Source organism: Epinephelus lanceolatus, chromosome 13 (genome assembly GCF_041903045.1).
Source record: "Epinephelus lanceolatus isolate andai-2023 chromosome 13, ASM4190304v1, whole genome shotgun sequence".
Lineage (NCBI taxonomy): Eukaryota > Metazoa > Chordata > Actinopteri > Perciformes > Serranidae > Epinephelus > Epinephelus lanceolatus.
The window spans coordinates 40,968,959-40,988,925 of NC_135746.1; the positions used below are offsets into that span (position 1 = coordinate 40,968,959).

The 19,967-nt window shown below is 41.1% G+C and overlaps 1 protein-coding gene across 1 annotated transcript; it reads right to left on the bottom strand.

The window, feature by feature from the left end:
- Positions 1-1,326: 1,326 nt before the first annotated feature.
- On the bottom strand, positions 1,327-19,240 carry LOC117270821 (serine/threonine-protein kinase pdik1l-B). The gene is made up of 4 exons (XM_033648727.2): positions 19,100-19,240; positions 17,467-18,226; positions 14,761-14,986; positions 1,327-1,712 (listed from the first exon to the last, which is right to left on the bottom strand). Exons 2-4 carry the CDS (start codon positions 18,193-18,195, stop codon positions 1,468-1,470), a joined length of 1,200 nt encoding a protein of 399 aa, XP_033504618.1. The 5' UTR covers positions 18,196-18,226; positions 19,100-19,240; the 3' UTR covers positions 1,327-1,467.
- Between the last annotated feature and the right edge of the window lie 727 nt (positions 19,241-19,967).

Sequence of the window (19,967 nt, forward strand, 5' to 3'; positions counted from 1 at the left end):
GACTTAACTTTCAAAATGCTCTATGCTTTAAAAAAATCATCATTCAAAATGTGACTGATTCAAAACACAACAGTGAAATTGTGAGGAAAAAACATTTTAAAATAAACGCTTATAGAAAAAAACAAACATTTTCAAGTCATTTAAATTTGCATATAAAGATTCAACTTTAAAAAAACAACATTGTTTAAATACCAATTCATGGCACATTTTAAAGCTGTACTCCACCTTATTAACACATAATTAGGCTTGGGTGGTATCTTTTTTTCATACCTTAAACCTTTCTTACATTTCAGGGGAATGTACAGTATATGATGGTGTTTGTGTGCAGCACTAAGATGATATAAAGTCACTAAAGAACTGAACTGAAATGAACTGAAAAAGCAATTGATTATGTTATTCTAGTAGTCTACCAAAAGTTTAATTTGTGTTTGTAATAATAATTTATGTAAGAAAAAAATCAATACTCATCTCTGTAATGATGTGAAATTGCCACACAAAAATATTGTGATACTATGCTGTATAGGTTTCCCAGCAACCTTTATATAATATAAAGACAAGCATCTGTATTTTTACTGTATTAAAATCAAACCTTCAGGATTTCTACCAATACCCTGCTGTACTGTAATACCGTGATACCACCCAAGCCTACATTTATTTTAAAAACACCAAAAACTACAACCGACAAAATGACCATAGCATTGAATCTGCCCCAGTTCCTCACACAATGTCAACAACAGTTATGACTAGTGTCACAAAGGTAGTATTTATTATTACCATACTACTGCACTGGAATGCATAAAATGTTTCTATTGTTTAATCACTTACTTTACAGATCTGAGATGTGGAAGCCCAGTGAACATGCTACATCAACGTGTGGTGGAAATATTTGGTTAAGAAAATAATCACTAAATAATAAAGCTACATTTCTCAACAAATAAAAAGATCAATGTTAACATAATCAGTCAAAATTTACACCCAGTAGGAAGTTGTGATAATGAGTCAACAGAATAGTGCAGACCCAGAAAAGCAGCAACAGCAGCAATCCCTGACATTTCATTTCAGCCATATGTACACACTAAAATTGATTTTCTGTGTGAAGCATCAGAGGCCTAACCAACAGCATGGCACTTACATCAAATACAGCCTGAGTACATCGCACTCGATCTTTATATGGACTTGTCTGAATATAATTGTGTTTGGTCTGCAGTACAGCCAGGCTTCAATATTCCTTTATGTCCCTGTGATCCCTTTATGTTGCTTCCTACAGCTCAGCTTCTGTCTCAGTGACAAGAAAAGCACCTTCAGTCCTATATAATCATACACATTTCTGATCCCCACTTTTCTGTGGCAGTAAAGTGGTTATTTCTTACACATGTAGGAAGCACTGCAGTCAGGGGGTCCACTTTCAATATTTCCATGTAGTGGCTGTGGTGGTTATAGCCATTATGGTCTCTTAAGTGCACTTTGTCAGTGGGAGTCCTCTTTCAGAGCAGAGCACACTCTGGCCTCCAGCTGGTGTGCTGGAGGCCGAGTGTCCGGGTTTGAGGCGAGCATGTCTAAAAGCAGGGTGCACATTGCTGGACCTGGAGGGGGTGGCAGCGGGGGAGCTCTCTTAAACTTCATAGGGATACACAGCTGGAGGTCAGCATTCTCCCACAAGGCTTCCCCCAGCGGCATCAGCCAGCCTGAGCGACCCTTAGACACATAAGCACCTAAAAAGGAAACACAAGGGGAGACACTGTTAAGTCATCATGCAAGACGCTCTGGGCTGACAGCAGTAACACGCTGCAGGGAGCCTCTTCATGTCAGTGATTGTGGGCCACACTTGGATTTGCAAGTAGTCAAGTGCCTGCTGATGTGACATATTTCTAGGAACTGCAGACAGAGCCAAAGTGCCCTTAAGACTACAATTGTGTGGAAGATTCTGAGAACACACGGGACACTCAAGCTCAGAATGCAGTGTTATTGAAAGTTCTGAATATGATGTTCAGGACCTTAATATAGCAGCAAACCACTATTTGCAATGTAAAGATATAGCTGAGTAATGGCGTCCTGAGCAGAGAATGAAGTCAAGCTCCCTCTGTGTCGTAATCTGAGCTTTCCTGTGGTAAGCCTTTTCAGCCGGGTGTGCATGTTAGTGCATGTTTGTATCCCATTGGCTAGCTAGCTGGCAACACTTTGCACTGTGCTCATATGGCAATTACCACTGATATTGGGATGGCGTCGAAACATAGCACCCACCTTCCAGTTCCCCCCCAGTTAACACCGTTAGCTCCATCAGCACTGTTGTGCAGACAACTCATACGCTCTGAATTTTCATATAGAGACCCTTTAAACAGTAACAATACAATTAAAATCAACAAACACTAAATGAAAAACATCAACAATACAAAAAAGAAATGTCAATAATTGGTGTTAATAAAACAAATCTCACTTAAAGGAACAGTGTGTAAGATTTAAGGGAATTTAAGGGTGTCTAGTGGAAAGGACTGCAGATTGTAACCAGCTGATACTTCTCCTGATTAGAATTCCTTCAGTCTTCATTGTTCAGAAAGGTTCTACTGGGAGCTGAATTATCTACAGAGGTCTCTTTCTCCCCAAAACAAACAGACCAGGTGATTTAAACTAATAAAAAACACTGAATAAAACAGTTTCACGTTGTTTTTCCGATGCTGCTTTTTTCCGATGGGCTTCTCACTACAGCAGCGAATGCAAAAACTTGAATGTCCCCATCTAGTGACAGTGTTTGGTTTGTCCATTCTGGGCTACCGTAGAAATTCAATATAAACGACTTATTTTAAGGTAATGAAAACACGATTTATATTTTCAAGTATGCAGTAAAGAAAATTTACTATTATATTTAATTTCTGCCAATAAAGCCCCCTAAATCCTACACACTGAACTTTCAATTGTGATAATTAGTATGCTGACGATACTGGTATGCTTATAGGGATATTACTTAAATCTGAATATTGAGTTAAATGAGACATTTTTCCGTATTTCACGATATCCAGCTTGAATACTGTCAAAACTGTGGAATTTTTTTGTATGTACTGTATATACAGATGTTTGATGGTACCTTTTTTCAGTTTTTCTAGGACAAAAAAGAATGTTTAACCTATAAATGTAAACATTTCTCACACAATACTGAGGCATGAAGGCATTTAAGATATCTACCTTCTTTATCTATAAATTAAACTTTGTCTCATCAATACATTCTTGTATTTATTGCAGCTCTTTAAAATCTCTGAAGCACCTTTTTTTCAGTCATACAAAAATAAAATGTATTTTACTCATTATTCGATCAAAATAATCCAACGTCACATAATTTGATCATATCCATGATAAGACCAATGTAATTACCTTTCTGTTAATCAAATATCGTCAGACAGCGAAAAGCACACATTTAAAGGTGCGAACACACCAAACCGACATCAAAGAACTAGCGGCGATGAAAGCCAACTGTTGCGTCGTCTCCGTCTCCTCACGTTGCCCTGTGTCAGTTGCATTTGAACACACTACACGGACTACATCCGACAGCCACGTGCCACTTGGCCGTCGGACTACATCCGACGGCCAAGTGGCACGTACGTTCTGAGCCTGCGTGAGAGAGAGCGGAGTGAGAGTGGTACATCCTGTCAGCTGAGGGGTTTCCTATCTGTGCAGCCAAGCACCGCAGCACCTCCACGGACTATTACATCCAGACATCCCGGTGTTTCCTCTGCAGGCTCCACTTCACTGAGCTGCCCGACAAACCCGCTGCTTCTTCCTACTTTAACCTGAATAACAAACCAGGGCTCAGCTCTCCGGTTGGATCCAAACGGAGAGCCGAGGCTAGCTCAGAGATTAGCGGAGGCTAACTGGCTATGCTTCTAACGCTCTGCTAGCCGCTCCCAGCTAGCCCTGGCTCTCCGTTTGAATCCAAACGGAGAGCCAGGGCTAGCTGGGCTAGCGGAGGCTAACTGGCTGTGCTGTGCCCTCCGGTCATGCTGCAGCTAACGCTCCACTAGCCGCTCCCAGCTAGCTCCAGTTTGTTATTCAGGTTAAAGTGTGAAGAAGTAGCGGATGTGTCATGCAGCTGAGTGAAGTGGAGCCTGAGGAGGAAGCACAGGTTAGCCCCGGTTCCACTACAGGCAGATTCACTCGCTACAGAGGCGAGGAAATTAAACCTAAACAGCCAATCAGAGTGATCTCTCTCACCGACAAGCTCCGCCGCCGATTCAACATGCTCACTTGGCCGAAAAGCCACAGACGCCTAAGTGTCAACGGTGTGGGACACACCGCAAAAACTAGGACGAGAGATGCTCACCGACGACCCGACTTTGGTCGACGGCCAACTGTCTGCTTGGTGTGTCAGGGCCTTAACATTCATGCCAGTTTTTGACACCAATTTACTGTTCTACAGGTGGCAGTGTTTCAACGGGAGACAAAGCACTACACCAGCAGAGGCAGGGAAGAAGACTGTTTGCAAGTTACCACAGAGGTAAACAATGCAGGTTTAAAATGGCTTTGCAAATGTTTTGAGGGGAAAAATGCATTCAACCTGTTGGTTGGGCCTAAAGGATACACAAAGAGACTTTGAGTAACACTGAATGTAAACGAAAACTCCACAGTAAAGCTACAACTATAGACTATTTTCACTGTCCATCGACAACTCAATTATTTTCTTGATTAATGGATTAGTTGTTTGGTCTATAAAATGTGAGAAAAAGGTGACCTTTTTTTATAACCATTTCCCAAAGCCCAAGATGATCTCCTCAAATGTCTTGTTTTGTCCACAATTAGGACTGGGCAATATAATATAATATTTTTGGCTATATCGTGATACATGATGGATATCTCCTCTAAGGCCACAGGAGAAAATGTCATTTTCTGCAACAGTATTTTGGTTAGTGTGGATTCTAAACCAGAGTGGCTACGATGAACCTTATATCTCTATGGTGTAACCAAACATCACAGCTTTATGATCAAACTACAGTGGTGGAAAAAAGTTTTCGGACACCCTTAAAATTTTACACAATCTCAAATATTATCATGAAATATTTGTGGAAAAATCTTTTTTGTGTTTCAAAAGGTGTGGCTGCATTAGACAGATACAAACAAATACAAATTATATTTTTTTGTTTATTGTTTACAAGAAAAACTAACAAAACTAAATTCTTGACAGTTTCAGTATGTCAGTTCTCAACATTGTCGGTATCAAAGTCAACAAATAACAGAGAATGTGTTCAAAACTGAACAAAAAATAAATAAACCATCACATCATCAAATTAATATTTAGTAGTCCTGCCATTGGCACGTACAGTGCCCTCCAAAAGTATTGGAACAGTGAGACCAATTCGTTTACTTTTGTTGCAGACTGAAAACATTTGGGTTTGACATCAAAAGATGAATATGAGACAAGAGATCAACATTTCAGCTTTTATTTCCAGGTATTTACATCTGGATCTGATACACAACTTAGAAGATAGCATTATTTGTAATGGAACACAAAATTTTTAGGTGAGCAAAAGTATTGGAACATATAAACTTAAAATAGATTAAAGTGACTTAATATTTAGTTACAAATCCTTTGCTTTCAATAACTGCATCAAGCCTGTGACCCATTGACATCACCAAGCTTTTGCATTCTTCTTTTGTGATGCTGTTCCAGGCTTTCACCGCAGCCTCTTTCAGTTGTTGTTTGTTTTGGGGGGTTACTCCCTTCAGTCTCCTCTTCAGCAGGTAAAATGCATGCTCTATTGGGTTTAAGTCTGGAGACTGACTTGGCCAGTCTAAAACCTTCCACTTCTTGCCCCTGATGACCTCCTTTGTTGTTTTGGCAGTGTGTTTTGGGTCATTATCTTGCTGCATGATGAAGGATCTCCCAATCAGTTTGGTTGCATCTTTCTTTAAATTAGCAGACAAAATGTTTCTGTAGACTTCTGAGTTGATTTTGCTGCTGCCATCATGTGTTACATCATCAATGAAGATGAAAGAGCCCGTCCCAGAAGAAGCCATGCAAGCCCAAGCCATGACATTACCTCCACCGTGTTTCACAGATGAGCTTGTATGATTGGGATCATGAGCAGATCCTTTCTTTCTCCAAACTTTCGCCTTTCCATCACTTTGGAAAAAGTTAATCTTTGTCTCATCAGTCCATAAAACTTTTTCCCAGAATTTTTGAGGCTCATCTCTGTACCTTTTGGCAAATTCCAGCCTGGCCTTCCTATTCTTCTTGCTAATAAGTGGTTTGCATCTTCTGGTGTAGCCTCTGTACTTTTGTTCATGAAGTTTTGTGTGAACAGTAGATTGTGATACCTTCACTCCTGCCCTCTGGAGGTTGTTGCTGATGTCACTAACAGTTGTTTTAGGGTCTTTCTTTACAGCTCTCACAATGTTTCTGTCATCAACTGCTGATGTTTTCCTTGGTCTACCTGTTCGACGTCTGTTGCTTAGTACACCAGTGGTTTCTTTCTTCTTCAGGACATTCCAAATGGTTGTACTGGCTACGGCCAATGTTTGTGCAATGGCTCTGATTGATTGTCCATCTTCTCTCAGATTCACAATTGCTTCTTTTTCACCCATAGACAGCTCTCTGGTTTTCATGTTGGTTCCACCTCTAAATGCAGTCTGCACAGGCAAAACCTATCGTACCCAATCTGAAACTGAGCTCAGACATTCAGTGCTATTTATTGTTTGAATAATCAATGTAATTGGGAGACACCTGGGCAACAAAACACACCTGTCAGTCACATGTTCCAATACTTTTGCTCTCATGAAAAATGGGTGGGTTCAAAAAAAAGGTGCTATCTTCTAAGTTGTGTATCAGATCCAGATGTAAATACCTGGAAATAAAAGCTGAAATGTTGATCTCTTGTCCCATATTCATCTTTTGATGTCAAACCCAAATATTTTCAGTCTACAACAAAAATAAAGGAATTGGCCTCACTGTTCCAATACTTTTGGAGGGCACTGTAGTAGAGCTCTAATCCTGGCTGGCATGTTCCCCACGAGCCTTTCACACTGTTAAGGGGTAATCTTGTCCCATTCTTCTTGAATTACTACTTTTAATTCTTCTAAATTCTTTGGTTTATGCTTTGAAACAGACCTTTTGATAATCCACCACAGATTTTCAATGGGGTTCATGTCCGGGGATTGAGCTGGCCACTCTAAGACCTGGATACTGTGCTCCTGCAGCCAAGTTCTACTGGCCTCGGATGTGTGGCAAGGGGCATTATCTTGTTGAAACATCCAGTTTTTACCTCGACGGAACAGTGCACGTGCAGAAGGGAGCATGTGGGTTTCGAGAATGGTACAATACTTGGTAGAGTTCAATGTGCCATCACAGACAGTGAGATGACCAACACCAGCAGCACTCATGCATCCCCAAACCATGATACTGCCGCCACCATGCTTGACAGTAGGTACTGTACATGCTGGAGATAATGCTTCGCCTGGCCTTATGCGTACCCTCACATTAGTAGGAGGAAGATAAAGCTGGAAACTGGACTCATCTGACCACAAAATCTTCTTCCAATTCCTGGCTGTCCAGTTCTTGTGTGCCTGGGCCCAACGACGCCGGGCTAACCTCTGTCTCTCATTGATCAGGGGCTTCTTGATAGCCTTGTAGGACCTTAAGCCATGATCTAAAAGTCGGCCACGTACAGTGCGGGTGGAACACTGGACACCAGTTTGGTTTGACCACTGCTGCTGAAGCTCCTGTGATGTCATTCGGCGGTTTTGCCTGCACATGCGGATCAGGATGCGGTCATTTCTTGCTGAAGAAACCCTTGGACGCCCAGATCTTGGTTTGTCTTCCAAGCTGTTGGTTCGTCTGTATTCCTGCAGAGTGTATCCAACTGCTGAAGGACTGCATCTGCACTTCCTGGCTATCTGGCGGCAGCTGTACCCTTCCTGGCTGAGAATCTTTATCTTCAGGCGTGTTTCCTGCGTTAGGTTCCTTGTTTTAGCCATTTTTGTGTCTGAAGAACTTTCAAATGTGCTGGCTTTATGTAGACACGAAGCTTGGCAACAAAAATTGTGTCTTTTAATAAAAAGAACGACCTTCATCACTGGTACCAAAATGACCCAATACTCAAAATTTCTTATGTATTTTTATGGAACCAATCAATTTTAAGTTTTTAATGGCTTTTTTAGGATTTATTTAGTATTTTAGTTGTGACTGTACTAAAAGAAATTGCACTTGAAGACCTAAGAGTGATTCTTAATGCAATATTTCACAAATGCATGGGGTGTCCAAAAACTTTTTTCCACCACTGTAACTAGTTTCAGCGGATTGGTTGGTGTGGATTTCGTACCGAGACTTAAGAGAGAACTTACGTATAGCTGGTGTAATTTGCTGCTGCTGTTTTGAATTGATCTGGCTGATTAATATGGGTGTAAATCACAGGTTCCATCACAATACAATATTACATAGATTCTATGGTCAACAATACGATATTTGCTGATATCACACAGGCTGCCACCATACAATTTCAATTCAATTCAGATGCTTGCGACTGATATGAGACAATATCAGTAAATCTCTTTATTGTCTTTTCTTGGTTGCTTGGCATTATCTGCCTGGCACTGGGCCCCTAACACTGTTTGAATGTTTAGGAAGGTGTCACTGGATGGAAATGGTGATAGAGATATGACATGGGGGTTTCAAAATAAAAGCATATCTTAAAAATGATCAATGTTGTCATTTTGCATCGATAATTTTGGATCGTTGATCATTAAATTGATATATCGATCCAGATTGATATATCGGTATGCCCAACTGCTTAGATCTCAGAAGCTGAGCAAAGTTAAAGTACCAACATGAACTTCCTCTTTTTTCTTTCACACTATAATGAAATTAATACTTCAGGAATTTGGCTGGTTATCAGAATAATTAAGAAAGATAAAACTTGGAGTTATAACTCCAATTTGTCTTTATTTGACATTTTCTACACTAAATGCTTAATCAAAAACTTATTAGATTAATGAGGAGAAAAAAATCATTAGTTGCATCGTCCCCAACAAAAATATTAAAGCACATTATCTGCGAAAGTAATTAAAATAAAAATCGACTGTTGCTTAATCTCAAGGTTTCTTGTAGTCCTTTATAGTTTTCACTGGAATATATATTAGTTTTTAATTGGATATATATAATTTTTAATGTTAAAAACACATCCATCTTGCAAGTACAAGTCTTCTTCCTCTGATGATGTTCAACACTGAACCCTGACCTAAACACCTGAAGTGAAGTCTCTAGTCAAGTGGTCAGCAGTGATTTCCTGACCTGACTGAGCAAAGAGCCAACAAGCGCTGGTCTCAAGAAGGACAAAAATAAGAGACTGTGTGTTGCTCCTTGACTCTGCTCTCTGCGTTCCCCTGCCAAGTCAAATAACTGTGGGTGTGTGGGTCTTGAGAGAGGATAAAGTAAAATAATAGAGCATTTTATCTGTCTGTGAAAAGCCTCCAGCTGCCTCTCCCCATCTCCTCACCCACAAAGAGGATTGTGATCGGGGCTGCTAAATTACATTTTGGCCTTTTTTTTTTTTTTTTTTTTTTAAATTTGAATCCACTGAAACCCCTCTCTCCCCCAATCATAACCATTTCATTCAGCCTAATGGAGTATCAATGACTCGGGGGAGGTTCTCAGGCACTAAACTTGTGGATAATGGTTCATATCTCTCTGCCTTCAAATCAGCTCTGCCCCAACCCATTTTTTGTGAATAAAATGAGACATCTGTATAACAGCCATTTGGTTCCTCTCTGACAGTGGAGCGCAGAGCACAACTGGGCCCTGCCTCCACTAAGATGCTTTCTCATTCTATAGCTACATGGGGTTCTGACAGGAAAACAGGACATTAAAGGAGGAGATTAAAATCTCAATGCTGTTTTCTATAGATACTGAATGCTGGCACAGTGCTTCTGCTTGCTCATATTCGATTGGCCAAAGCTTTGCAGACTCACTACATCAAAGTAGCCTACTACGCAATGACAAGTTGACTCGCATCTTTGCACATTCTCAGAACCCATCAGCTGTATTCGGCGTCTGACTTCCGGCAGATGGTGATACAGCCTCTGGGGGCAGACCCCCAATTTTTTGGCATTCCGGTTTGATTTGGGCGGAGGAGGCGAATTTTCGTTTCCGACTTCCGTTTAAATATAAGTAAATATGCTGAAACATTGCAATGGATTCAGAGTTTGCAGTAGTCTGAGTGGGCGGAAGTTTGCTGCATAGATCAGCCTCTCATTGGGCGGAACGAACCACCCGCTGAAGTCCCGCCCTACCACCTCCGGTTGTGTAGCAGTTTTCAACCGTTTTCAACAAGTTCTTCACTAACTTTTGCTGTGTTTGATCTTGTGGGGATGTAGCCATTTTTCTGCCATGGTGCGCGTCCTGTAGGCAATATTTTTGTGGGCGTGTTACACCAAAACCTGTTTCCCCTGGCAATATTTTTGCAAGCGCACCGTTGCTGTGGCACCGCCCAGAACAATTGTGATTGGTTGAAAGAAATACAAGCAGCCGGGGCGTTTTTTTTCTCCAATCTTAAAGTGAGAGTCGGCCCAGCCAGACCTTTCTTTTCTTGAGAAAGGTCTGGTGAGCAGGACTAAGTTTGCAGTGATGCCAATTGTGTTCCGCCTCGTTAGTTCACCGCACAGACTGTTTAACCTGGCAACAACTGCAGCCGGCTCAAACGTGATTGATCAATATTACAAAGACTACAAACAGCCTAGCACCGGAAACCAGGGCTCTTCCATTCTTCTTCCGGAGGCAAGATCTCCGGGGTTTGCCTACAGACTCTACATTCACTGAATGTAGAGTCTGTATATAGGGACTAATCTTTGCATCACCGTCAAAATATAATTGATCCTCAATGATGATGGCTGATGTTATTAAAAGCACTGAGTAAGGACCAAAAGATGGGTAAGAAGATTAAAAAGGATTTAATTTAAGAATAAAGAAACCGGTATCTCACATGCTACCAACAACAGCACTATTGTAGCCCTTTTCCATACACATGCACTGGCTTGGCTTGACTTGGAGCATCAGCCCAGTGAGGCAGGGATTTGCCACTCCAGACAACAGGGCTACTTGCTTGAAGGTGTGTTTTTAACTGATAACGTGCTTGTCTTAAGCAAGCCCCCAGGAAAAGCACTGGGCTTTGAAGCCTATTTTACTGAGTGGCCAAAAGTGGAATTACATCATCATGTGACGCTAAGGGGCTCAAAAAGACTTTTTCCCTGTAGACTTACATTGTGAAAGAGACGGGTACCCGACAGGTACCCGCAAAAACAGCTGATTTGCGGGTGGTTTTTAAAAAAACATTTTTTCGCGGGTTCGGATCTGGGTGGAAAAAATAGCATGCGGGTCGGATCGCAGGTTTTAGATAAACACATCAGTCATTAGTTCGGTAAACTACAGATAACTATCTTGGTCATTATTTACTCTCTGAGGATCGCCTCCGCTATTTCGCAACAGTCATTGGTTCAGCTGTTTACACGCGTTTCACCATCTAATAACACAATTTGTGACTGGACGACAGAATCAACATGGCTGCCATCGTCTAACAAGCGCCGTTTCAAAACAGTAAATAATTATTTAGGTATTTGAGAAATAAGTGGATAAAACATACAACTATCACTTTATAATGTTTCTGAAGTGTTTCCCTGATGGATTACCTCTCTCCTCGATGGATTCTAAAAACACGTGACGGCTCATAACTGCTGAACGTCGCTCTGGACAGAAAGTAAGTCTATTATTACACATGTAAAGTTCCTTTACATAGATTAAAAGTTTAAAAGCATTAAACGTAACAAACAAGTGCTTTTACACTCGTATGGGAGAAGAACACAGAGGGTTGATGATGGAGCTGAAGTCAGGTTTTTATTGTGAGAGCTGCTTCATTCAGGTCGTTGTTTACTCACTGACACCTTAACTGTGGCGATATGCTGTTCAATATTCAGCCAATATGACCCAAAATGATTACTTTAAATCCGGGTTACGGGTCGGGCTGCGGGTCGTGTTTCAACGGGTTGAACCGGGTTGTGGTACTAATTGGCCTGATGCGCGGGTTTGTGGTTCAGGTACGGGTTTGTACGTCGCCGGGTCGGGTCGGGGCGGATCTTGAAAACTGGACCCGTGCAGGACTCTGACGTCACAACCCCCACAACATGACTCGTTTCACCATCCTTGAGTTACTTGGTCCGATAACATTTGGAAAGTCTAGGAGAGCCACATTAAATTATTTCATCCCCACAAAGTTAGCAGATTGCTAATTCAGAGGTCAGCCACTCGGCCGGTGGAAGCTAGCCACTTGGCTGCACTCTGCTGTGCTCAGCAGCAGTAAGTCTGTCGTGCACTTGCTCTATGGGCCCCACAGTGCAGAAGATCTGGGTACTTTTATACCGTGGAAATTGAGCTTTTTTGGCAAAAATGAAAATTCAGCTATTATCTACTCACCCATATGCCGAGGGAGGCTCAGGTGAAGTTTTAGAGTGCTCACATCCCTTGCGGAGATCCCAGGGGAGAGGGGGTAACAACACAACTCCACCTAATGGAGGTTTACGGCGCCCCAGATTCAAACGTCCAAAAACACATAATTGAAACCACAAAATATCTCCATATTGCTCGTCCGTAGTGATCCAAGTGTCCTGAAGCCCCGACATAAAAAGTTGTTTGGCAAAACGTCATTTGAACTCTGTTTTTAAGCCTCATTGTAGCCTGCAGCTCTAACTGCCTCTCTGTACACCTCGCTCACGTGTGTGCGGAGATATTTTGTGGTTTCAATTATGTATTTTTGGACGTTTGAATCTGGGGCGCCGTAAGCGTCCATTAGGTGGAGTTGTGTTGCTACCCCTCTCCCCTGGGATCTCCGCAAGGGATGTGAGGACTCTAAAACTTCACCTGAGTCTCCCTCGGTATATGGGTGAGTAGATAATGGCTGAATTTTCATTTTTGGGTGCACTATCCCTTTAATGCTCTACTGAGCAACTTTAATAGGAATGAACGGGGCTCTGCCTCCAGTGCTGTATACTGTACAGGACTCTTTATACATCCATGGTCTTGAGTCCCTAACATTTAAAAGGTGCACATTTTTTAGTGCTGTTTACTATTGCACTGTGCAATGACTGTTGGTAGCCAGCTATTTCTTACCATTTTGATTGGTATCTACTGCTTATTGCTTGAAAATGGAGATGGACCTAATCGTCCCTGAATGATGATGAGCCCATCTGATGTCACCGTAGTAGAGCTTTAATTCTCTGCCCGAACCTGATCAGGCTTGACCCGACCTGCCCGATTCAGGCTGTACCAGGCTGTAATTTCTCAAAAAGCCTTCAGGCTTGAATTGGGTCAGTTCATGCCAATTTCCTGCTGTTCCTTTTTAATGCAGCCCTAGCAGTCTGTGTAATGTCATGGATAATGTATAAAACTGTGTTGCCATTAACAAATAGGAGTATGCACACACATCCAAACCAACAAGGGTAGGTGCTGAGTTGAAAGGAATTGCTTACACACTGCAGACATTATCCACTTATTTATTACACCAAGGCGGTGATGTTTTGATCAAAACTGCTCTTCATGTGTTGCCATTAACCCATTACAACTAAAACTCTAACTAAACTAAAAATGTTGAGAAATAGAATTAAATGTTGAGAAATAGAATTAAATTTAGACAGACAAATCATTAGAGGGTCATTTGCTCACATACTGTTCACAAACTCCAGTGCATTGCACAGGAGACACATGAAACAGGCCATTCTCATGCTTAAATGGCATGTATTGCATTGGACTGGAGGGAAAACGAGAGCAAGAGAGGGAAGGAGGCTGCACAGCAACTTGCTTGGCAGCGTTTGCCTCTGCTTCCCCAGCAGTGGGAGAGATGAGCGTAACATGCAGCGAAGAGTGGTTATTAACATCTGCGCACTGCATTGCCATAGACCACCGTGCGCACCTAGCACAAGGGCACTCGTAGGTCTGCCGTTGTGCGTGAGATGAAGAGCTGATGACAGACTCTTGTGATAACACAGGGAAGAGAAAAAGAAGAAATGGTGCAAGGACACATCAGTGCTTAGCTTGTAATAAATGTATTAATGGAATTATTTTTCACAGTGAAAATTTTTTTTCAGGCTTGGGTCCAAAACTGCTGCCTTGGTTCAGGTGGTCCATCTCGGGCACAACTCAGTGCCTTTAAAGTGGTAATGGAAACGCCAATCATTGCAGCATGGTTTGACTCGTCACAGCCAATACAAAAGCTCCATTGGAGGAGCAAAGGCTGAATTACACACTGTCCACTTATATTACAAGAATTAGAGCTACTATAATCTGTATCAAAATGTACATAGCATGAATCATCCATCTCTTTGCCATTTAGATTCATGATTGTACCTGCCATGGTTGATGAATGTATGATGTATGGTATGTGACATTTTTAATATGTGCCAGTTAATTAAGTCAAACTCGATTCAGTGCGATGCGTCATCAACCAGACCGCACACTCAACCTTTTTAACCTTTCTGTGAGTGCCCTGACTGATGAGGGGGATACAACATGACAGGTCTATGCTGATGTGTTACCCAAAATGGTAACACTGTCCCATATATGCGAAGATACAGACAAAATCTGTTTTTACATATTAGCATGTTGATGTCTAGGTTTATATCCCACTGCCAATGTCCAGTTGGATGCTGCTTTGGCTGCTCACGCGGTGTGGTTTTAGGCAGCAGACATTCTCCATCTTTTCCTCTCTTGTCTTTGCTATTGACTCTTCACTGTGCACTCACCCAGTTGTTCCTGCGTAGCCCCTTCTTCCAGAAAGGTGATTCTCTCCAGAACAGCCCAGAACATCACACCCAGGGAGAAGATGTCTGCCTGGGCTGTGTAGGTCAGTCCACCCCACACCTCTGGAGCCATGTAGAAGTCAGAGCCACAGGTGGAGGAGAAGTGCTGCCGGGTCAGATCACCATCCACCACACCTTCACTCATCTTGCTCAGACCAAAGTCTGCTACCTGGAGGATGGACAGGCAGATAAATTAAATTAGACAGAAAGTATGCTTTCTGTTGGCATAAAAGTTTTTTTCTCCCACAAATGTATGACTCTAGAACCTTTTCATTTAGGCCTGTCCCTTATGTAAAAGAGTAAACAGTAGTGACCTGATGGAGGGCTGAGATATGGATTCTACACTACACACACTACGCTGCAATATGTGGAAATGTTAACTCAATAGAGCTGAAAAGATCAGCCCATTAAATAAGCATTTCACCAATATAAAAAAGGTCCTAACATAAAACTGGTCTGCCTATGCAGTATAAAAACTACATTACTTTTCAAATTGGTGCTACATGACCAGAGAAAACTGAAAAAGGGACTGAGGCATTCACTTTTGCTCAAGAGGTAGAAAAACTGCAACTACCAGAATGCACTGTGCCGCACCACACCAATAAATGCTCCTGCTGGTAGGCCAGGTAATGTAAACCCCTCTGTTTGACACAGTGGCAGCCGGCTGGTAACAAACAATCTTGTATTACAATTAAGCATTAAGCTAAAACATCTGAGGTGAAAAATGCAACTCAGTAACATAATCTTAGTTTATACTTGGTCAGAGCTGCTTAGTTTTGATGGGATTTCGGTCTAAGTTAGAAAGACAGGGAGGGAGAGAGAGAGAGAGATCCACCTCTGTACTCTGTGTCTGTGGTGGCAGCACGGGTGGCGGGTAAAATGAAAATGCGGAAGTACAGCCTGTAGTTCGAGCAACAGCCCAAGAGAGCCAGCAGAACTCCACCACATGACCCATTTTGTGTCATCCGGCAGAGTTTTGCTGGGCGGCTGGCGGAGAGAGATGTCCAGCTACTGGTTTGATGGAGGGAAGTTTACCACAGCTCATTTACACATACTACCCACATTGTTATGACACAAAGCTGGTTTAAAATCAGTGAAGTATCCCTTTAATCAATCAGTCATTGAGTTCATCAACAAAAAAAATATTTTGCATTTGTTCTTAAAAATTATTAAAAATGATCATTCAAATAGATGCAGGTTAACTATTTTAAATCACCTCTTCAATAATTTTAAGTAAAAATGCAAATTACTTTCCAATTCCAGCTTGTCAAATGTGAATAGTTGCCAGTATTCATTGTCTGCTGTGATAGTAAAGTGAATATCTTTGGATTTTGGACTGCTGGTCTCACAAAACAACACATTTGAATATGATACATTTTTTCTGCACCATTACCAAGATTACATTTGGATAGAAAAAATGGAATGATGTTGTGATTGGAATATAAAAATCCAAGTTATGCCATGCCATTATGAATTCGTAAAGAAAACAGTGTTTCTCATATGCCTCCACAAAAAATGACAAATATTTTCACCTAAAAACCTTAGTATTGGAGTCTGGCTTTGAAGAGAGCAAAGTTAAGGTTCATCTTCTGTCAGTAGTACAGTAAATAGAAAGGTTTTGGTGAAAATGCATGTGTTTGAGAAGTACTGAGAATATGACTGGTAGGGGTGGGTGATATGGCCCTAAAATAATAAAATGACATTTCAGGATATTTTTGCAATAACAATATTTTTGACACTGTGACAAATTTTATCTATTTATTTTTTATTGATTTAAGAACTTAGAATTGCAACAAAATAAGTGACATAGTTTTACATGATGACCTAACAGTTTGCCTGTAAATATTCAATAAAAACTAAACAAAAATGATCTCAACAACAACAGTAACTCAGAGGGAGATTCGGATTTTGTGTACAATATTAATAGCACAACAAAATAAAATCTTCCACAAATTACACAATTAAACAGGTCCCAAATAAAAAAATGTACCCTGAGATCTATGTATATAAATCAACAGGTGATTTGATTTTGATTTGATTTTGTAGGTGAAGTATTCCTTTAAAGCACTTGTGGACTGGAGGGTACAAATTCAACCTAATTTTAAGTGCTGCTTTATCCTATGAAAAGATACACAAATGCACGTCAGCCCTCATAAGCCCTCAGTGATGTCCAAGATGAAGTCTTGTGAGAGCAGATATAAATATGGTGTATTTTTGTATTTCTTTTATCCCTTTAAATTAAATATTGAACCCACAAACAATCTGCATGAGGACATGGACACTGAATTTTACTTTCTGACCACACTGTTGTGCCATATATTTCCCCCAATTTATCGACCTATCGTACTCCTATTTTTAAAGCACCTGTGGTTAAGTTTTATAATTCCGCTGTCCACCTGATACAGATTCTCTTTGTTTGGGACACCAGGGTAAGGACAGCATTTTTTTTTATCTTTTTCTTATTTTGATTTTTATTATATTGATTGTTGTGTCTCAAAGTTATTGCTACTGTGAAAACCAAACATCCCCTGAAAGCAAAAACAATTAAGAACAACAATGCTTTCAAAGTTTGCAAAAAGTTGTGTAGTGACTCTCAGATATCATCTCTTATGTGACACAAACATTGTCATTTCACAGCTGCTTGCCTACCTTGACAACAGGACCTCCTGGTGTCACACAGACCAGCACATTGTCGGGCTTTAGGTCCCGGTGGGTGATACCCAGACTATGCAGGAAGGCCACAGCGCTGCAGAGCTGCCTTACCATGCTGTGGTTACGCTGGGAGTCTGGTGGCCTGGAGAGCAAGTACTGATTCAAGTCGCCCCCATCACAGTACTCCATCACAAGCCACAGGGCCAAATAGTGCAGTGGTCCGGACTCCTCTTCCTCCCTGTGGGCCGGTCTCTTCCTGGCTCTGTTTTGAAGCCTTTGTGGAGTTGTATAATCACATGCATTTGATTTAGTCTTGTCCTGAAGCTTAGGCCTGGCCTGCACAGTGTTGGTCCTGTCCTGAAGTGTGGAGACAGAGTTGATCCTCCGCTTGGAGTTATTCCTTTCCTGACTTTGTGGTGCTCTGACTACATTGCCCTTCAGTACGCTCTCAACTAGACGTGGAGGCAGTTTTCCTGGTTTTAGAGGCTTCAGGCTCCTTGGCCCAGTCTGCAGAAGGCAGCTGTGGAGTGCAATGACATTTACATGGTTCTTGGCAGTGGCTCTCATGGCCCACAGCTCTTGCAGGTAGAGTTCAATGCACTCAGGGTTTCTACAGGGCAGCCTTTTGATAGCCACCCTCTGTCCTGTTTTGGCCATATGGCCCTCAAAGACCACACCATAGCTGCCTCGTCCCACCTCCCTTTCTAGGGTGTAGAGCTCCTCCATCTGCAACAGGGGCTGGAGCCTGATGGTGGTGCTAACAAGTATAAAATAAGTACGTTTAGCATGATAAATCTGACATGTAGCGTCAACGTACAAAACTGTCAAATGTAATCTAATTTTAGTATGAACAAAAGTGAAACTACAAAATAACGTTAGATGGGGAACAAGCTGCTTCACTTGAGACGACTAAATACGACTTAATAAAGTAAATAAACTTAACTTAAACTACTTTTAAGTTTACGTTATTGTGGGTGTCTCTAAATGAGGCTGGGGAAGCTTAATTCAACGTTACACTTCACAACGTTACTGTAATTTACCAGAGGACTTACTCCCCAGATAATTCATGTTAACCTGATTTGTTTTTTCAAGTTTTAGTATGATACGTAAACAAATGTAACGTTACTACGTTATACTATTTACTTACATTTTCAAAATGTCCTCGAGACCGCATGAACATAGTTACCGAGTCCATTACGTTAGTATAAACAGCTGTGTAACGATACTGACTTTTGCTGTGCAGGTGCCTCTAAATGAAGCTGCAGAAGCTTAAACTCAGCTGGGATTGTTACCGCTAACATTAACATAACGTTACACTTCATAACTACTATAATGTAATGTGCTAGAGGACTTACTCCCCGAATAACTAATCTTTAATTGTTAACGTCACCCGTTTGTTTATTTCAAATTTAAGTTAAAGTATGATACTTAAACAAATGTAACGTTACTATGTTATAGGCTACAATTTAGTTAACATTTCAAAGTGGCCTCGAGACCATATGAAGACCAAATAAAATGAACATGGTGTTGTCTAACGTCATAGGCACACTAACGTTAACTTATTCAGAGGGAAGCGATTCACAATTCTCTAACCTCAGCCGACCTCTCATTATTTTGATTTCAAACTTACCCACAGGTCTTCAGCTTACATTTACAGCAGGAAATCGACTTGAATTTGTAGTCTTCTTGATAAACAAACCGTCTCACACCATATTCAACGAATTTCGATAGTTATTGTTGATGAACAAATGAGATAAAATGGCAGAATAACATATACCACCGAACGAATTAACAAATGCGACAGACTTCCGTGTCTAATTTTAGATCCTCCCGCTCTGTGTATGTACCTGCGTTGTGATTGGCTACGGACACTCAGCCGCGTTTTGTGATTGGTTGGTAGTAGCGCCGTAGAGCATCATTAATTCGAATTGTCCAGGCAGGCTGCAACCGCGTAACAGGAAGCTGTCACATACTGTCAGCTGGGTTCAAAAAGTGTGGAAACGGACGAGTAAAAACTCGCAGTGCTTGTTCCACCGTTCCACCACTGCCAGCTTTGCATCCATTAATGCTTCCATCAGTGGATGGGATTCATGGGAAACATTATTGTCACTGTACCAATAATAACAGTTCACTTCAGTAAGGATGCATGAAAAGGTGACATTAATAAAAGTGCATCATTTTGCGCTGGAACTGAAATTATAGAAATAAATATTATTTTGCTAAAAAAGTGTCAGTAATTGCATGGAGTAGGATGTGTCACTAATGACCACAGATCCCCCAACAGATTTGTTCCGCCCTACTGGTGACTCCATGGCCATCAGTCACTCAATCAATAAGGAGCACTTAACATAGTCGCCATGTGAGCATTTAATTTTTTAGATTATATCATTTGCATTTGTGACTATATATGGACTATTTGTGACCTTAATTAAATATAAGATTATGTTTGTTATGTAATTTACAGATTTTTCTCTATTTTGGTTTAGGGACTAAAAATT

Coding starts and splice junctions, on each gene's coding strand:
- LOC117270821 (XM_033648727.2), bottom strand. CDS start 18,195: ATGGAGGAGCTCTACACCCTAGAAAGGGAGGTGGGACGAGGCAGCTAT. Junction 14,987..17,466: donor CAGGAGGTCCTGTTGTCAAG/GTAGGCAAGCAG, acceptor TCCATCCTCCAG/GTAGCAGACTTTGGTCTGAG. Junction 1,713..14,760: donor GGCTACGCAGGAACAACTGG/GTGAGTGCACAG, acceptor TTTCCTTTTTAG/GTGCTTATGTGTCTAAGGGT.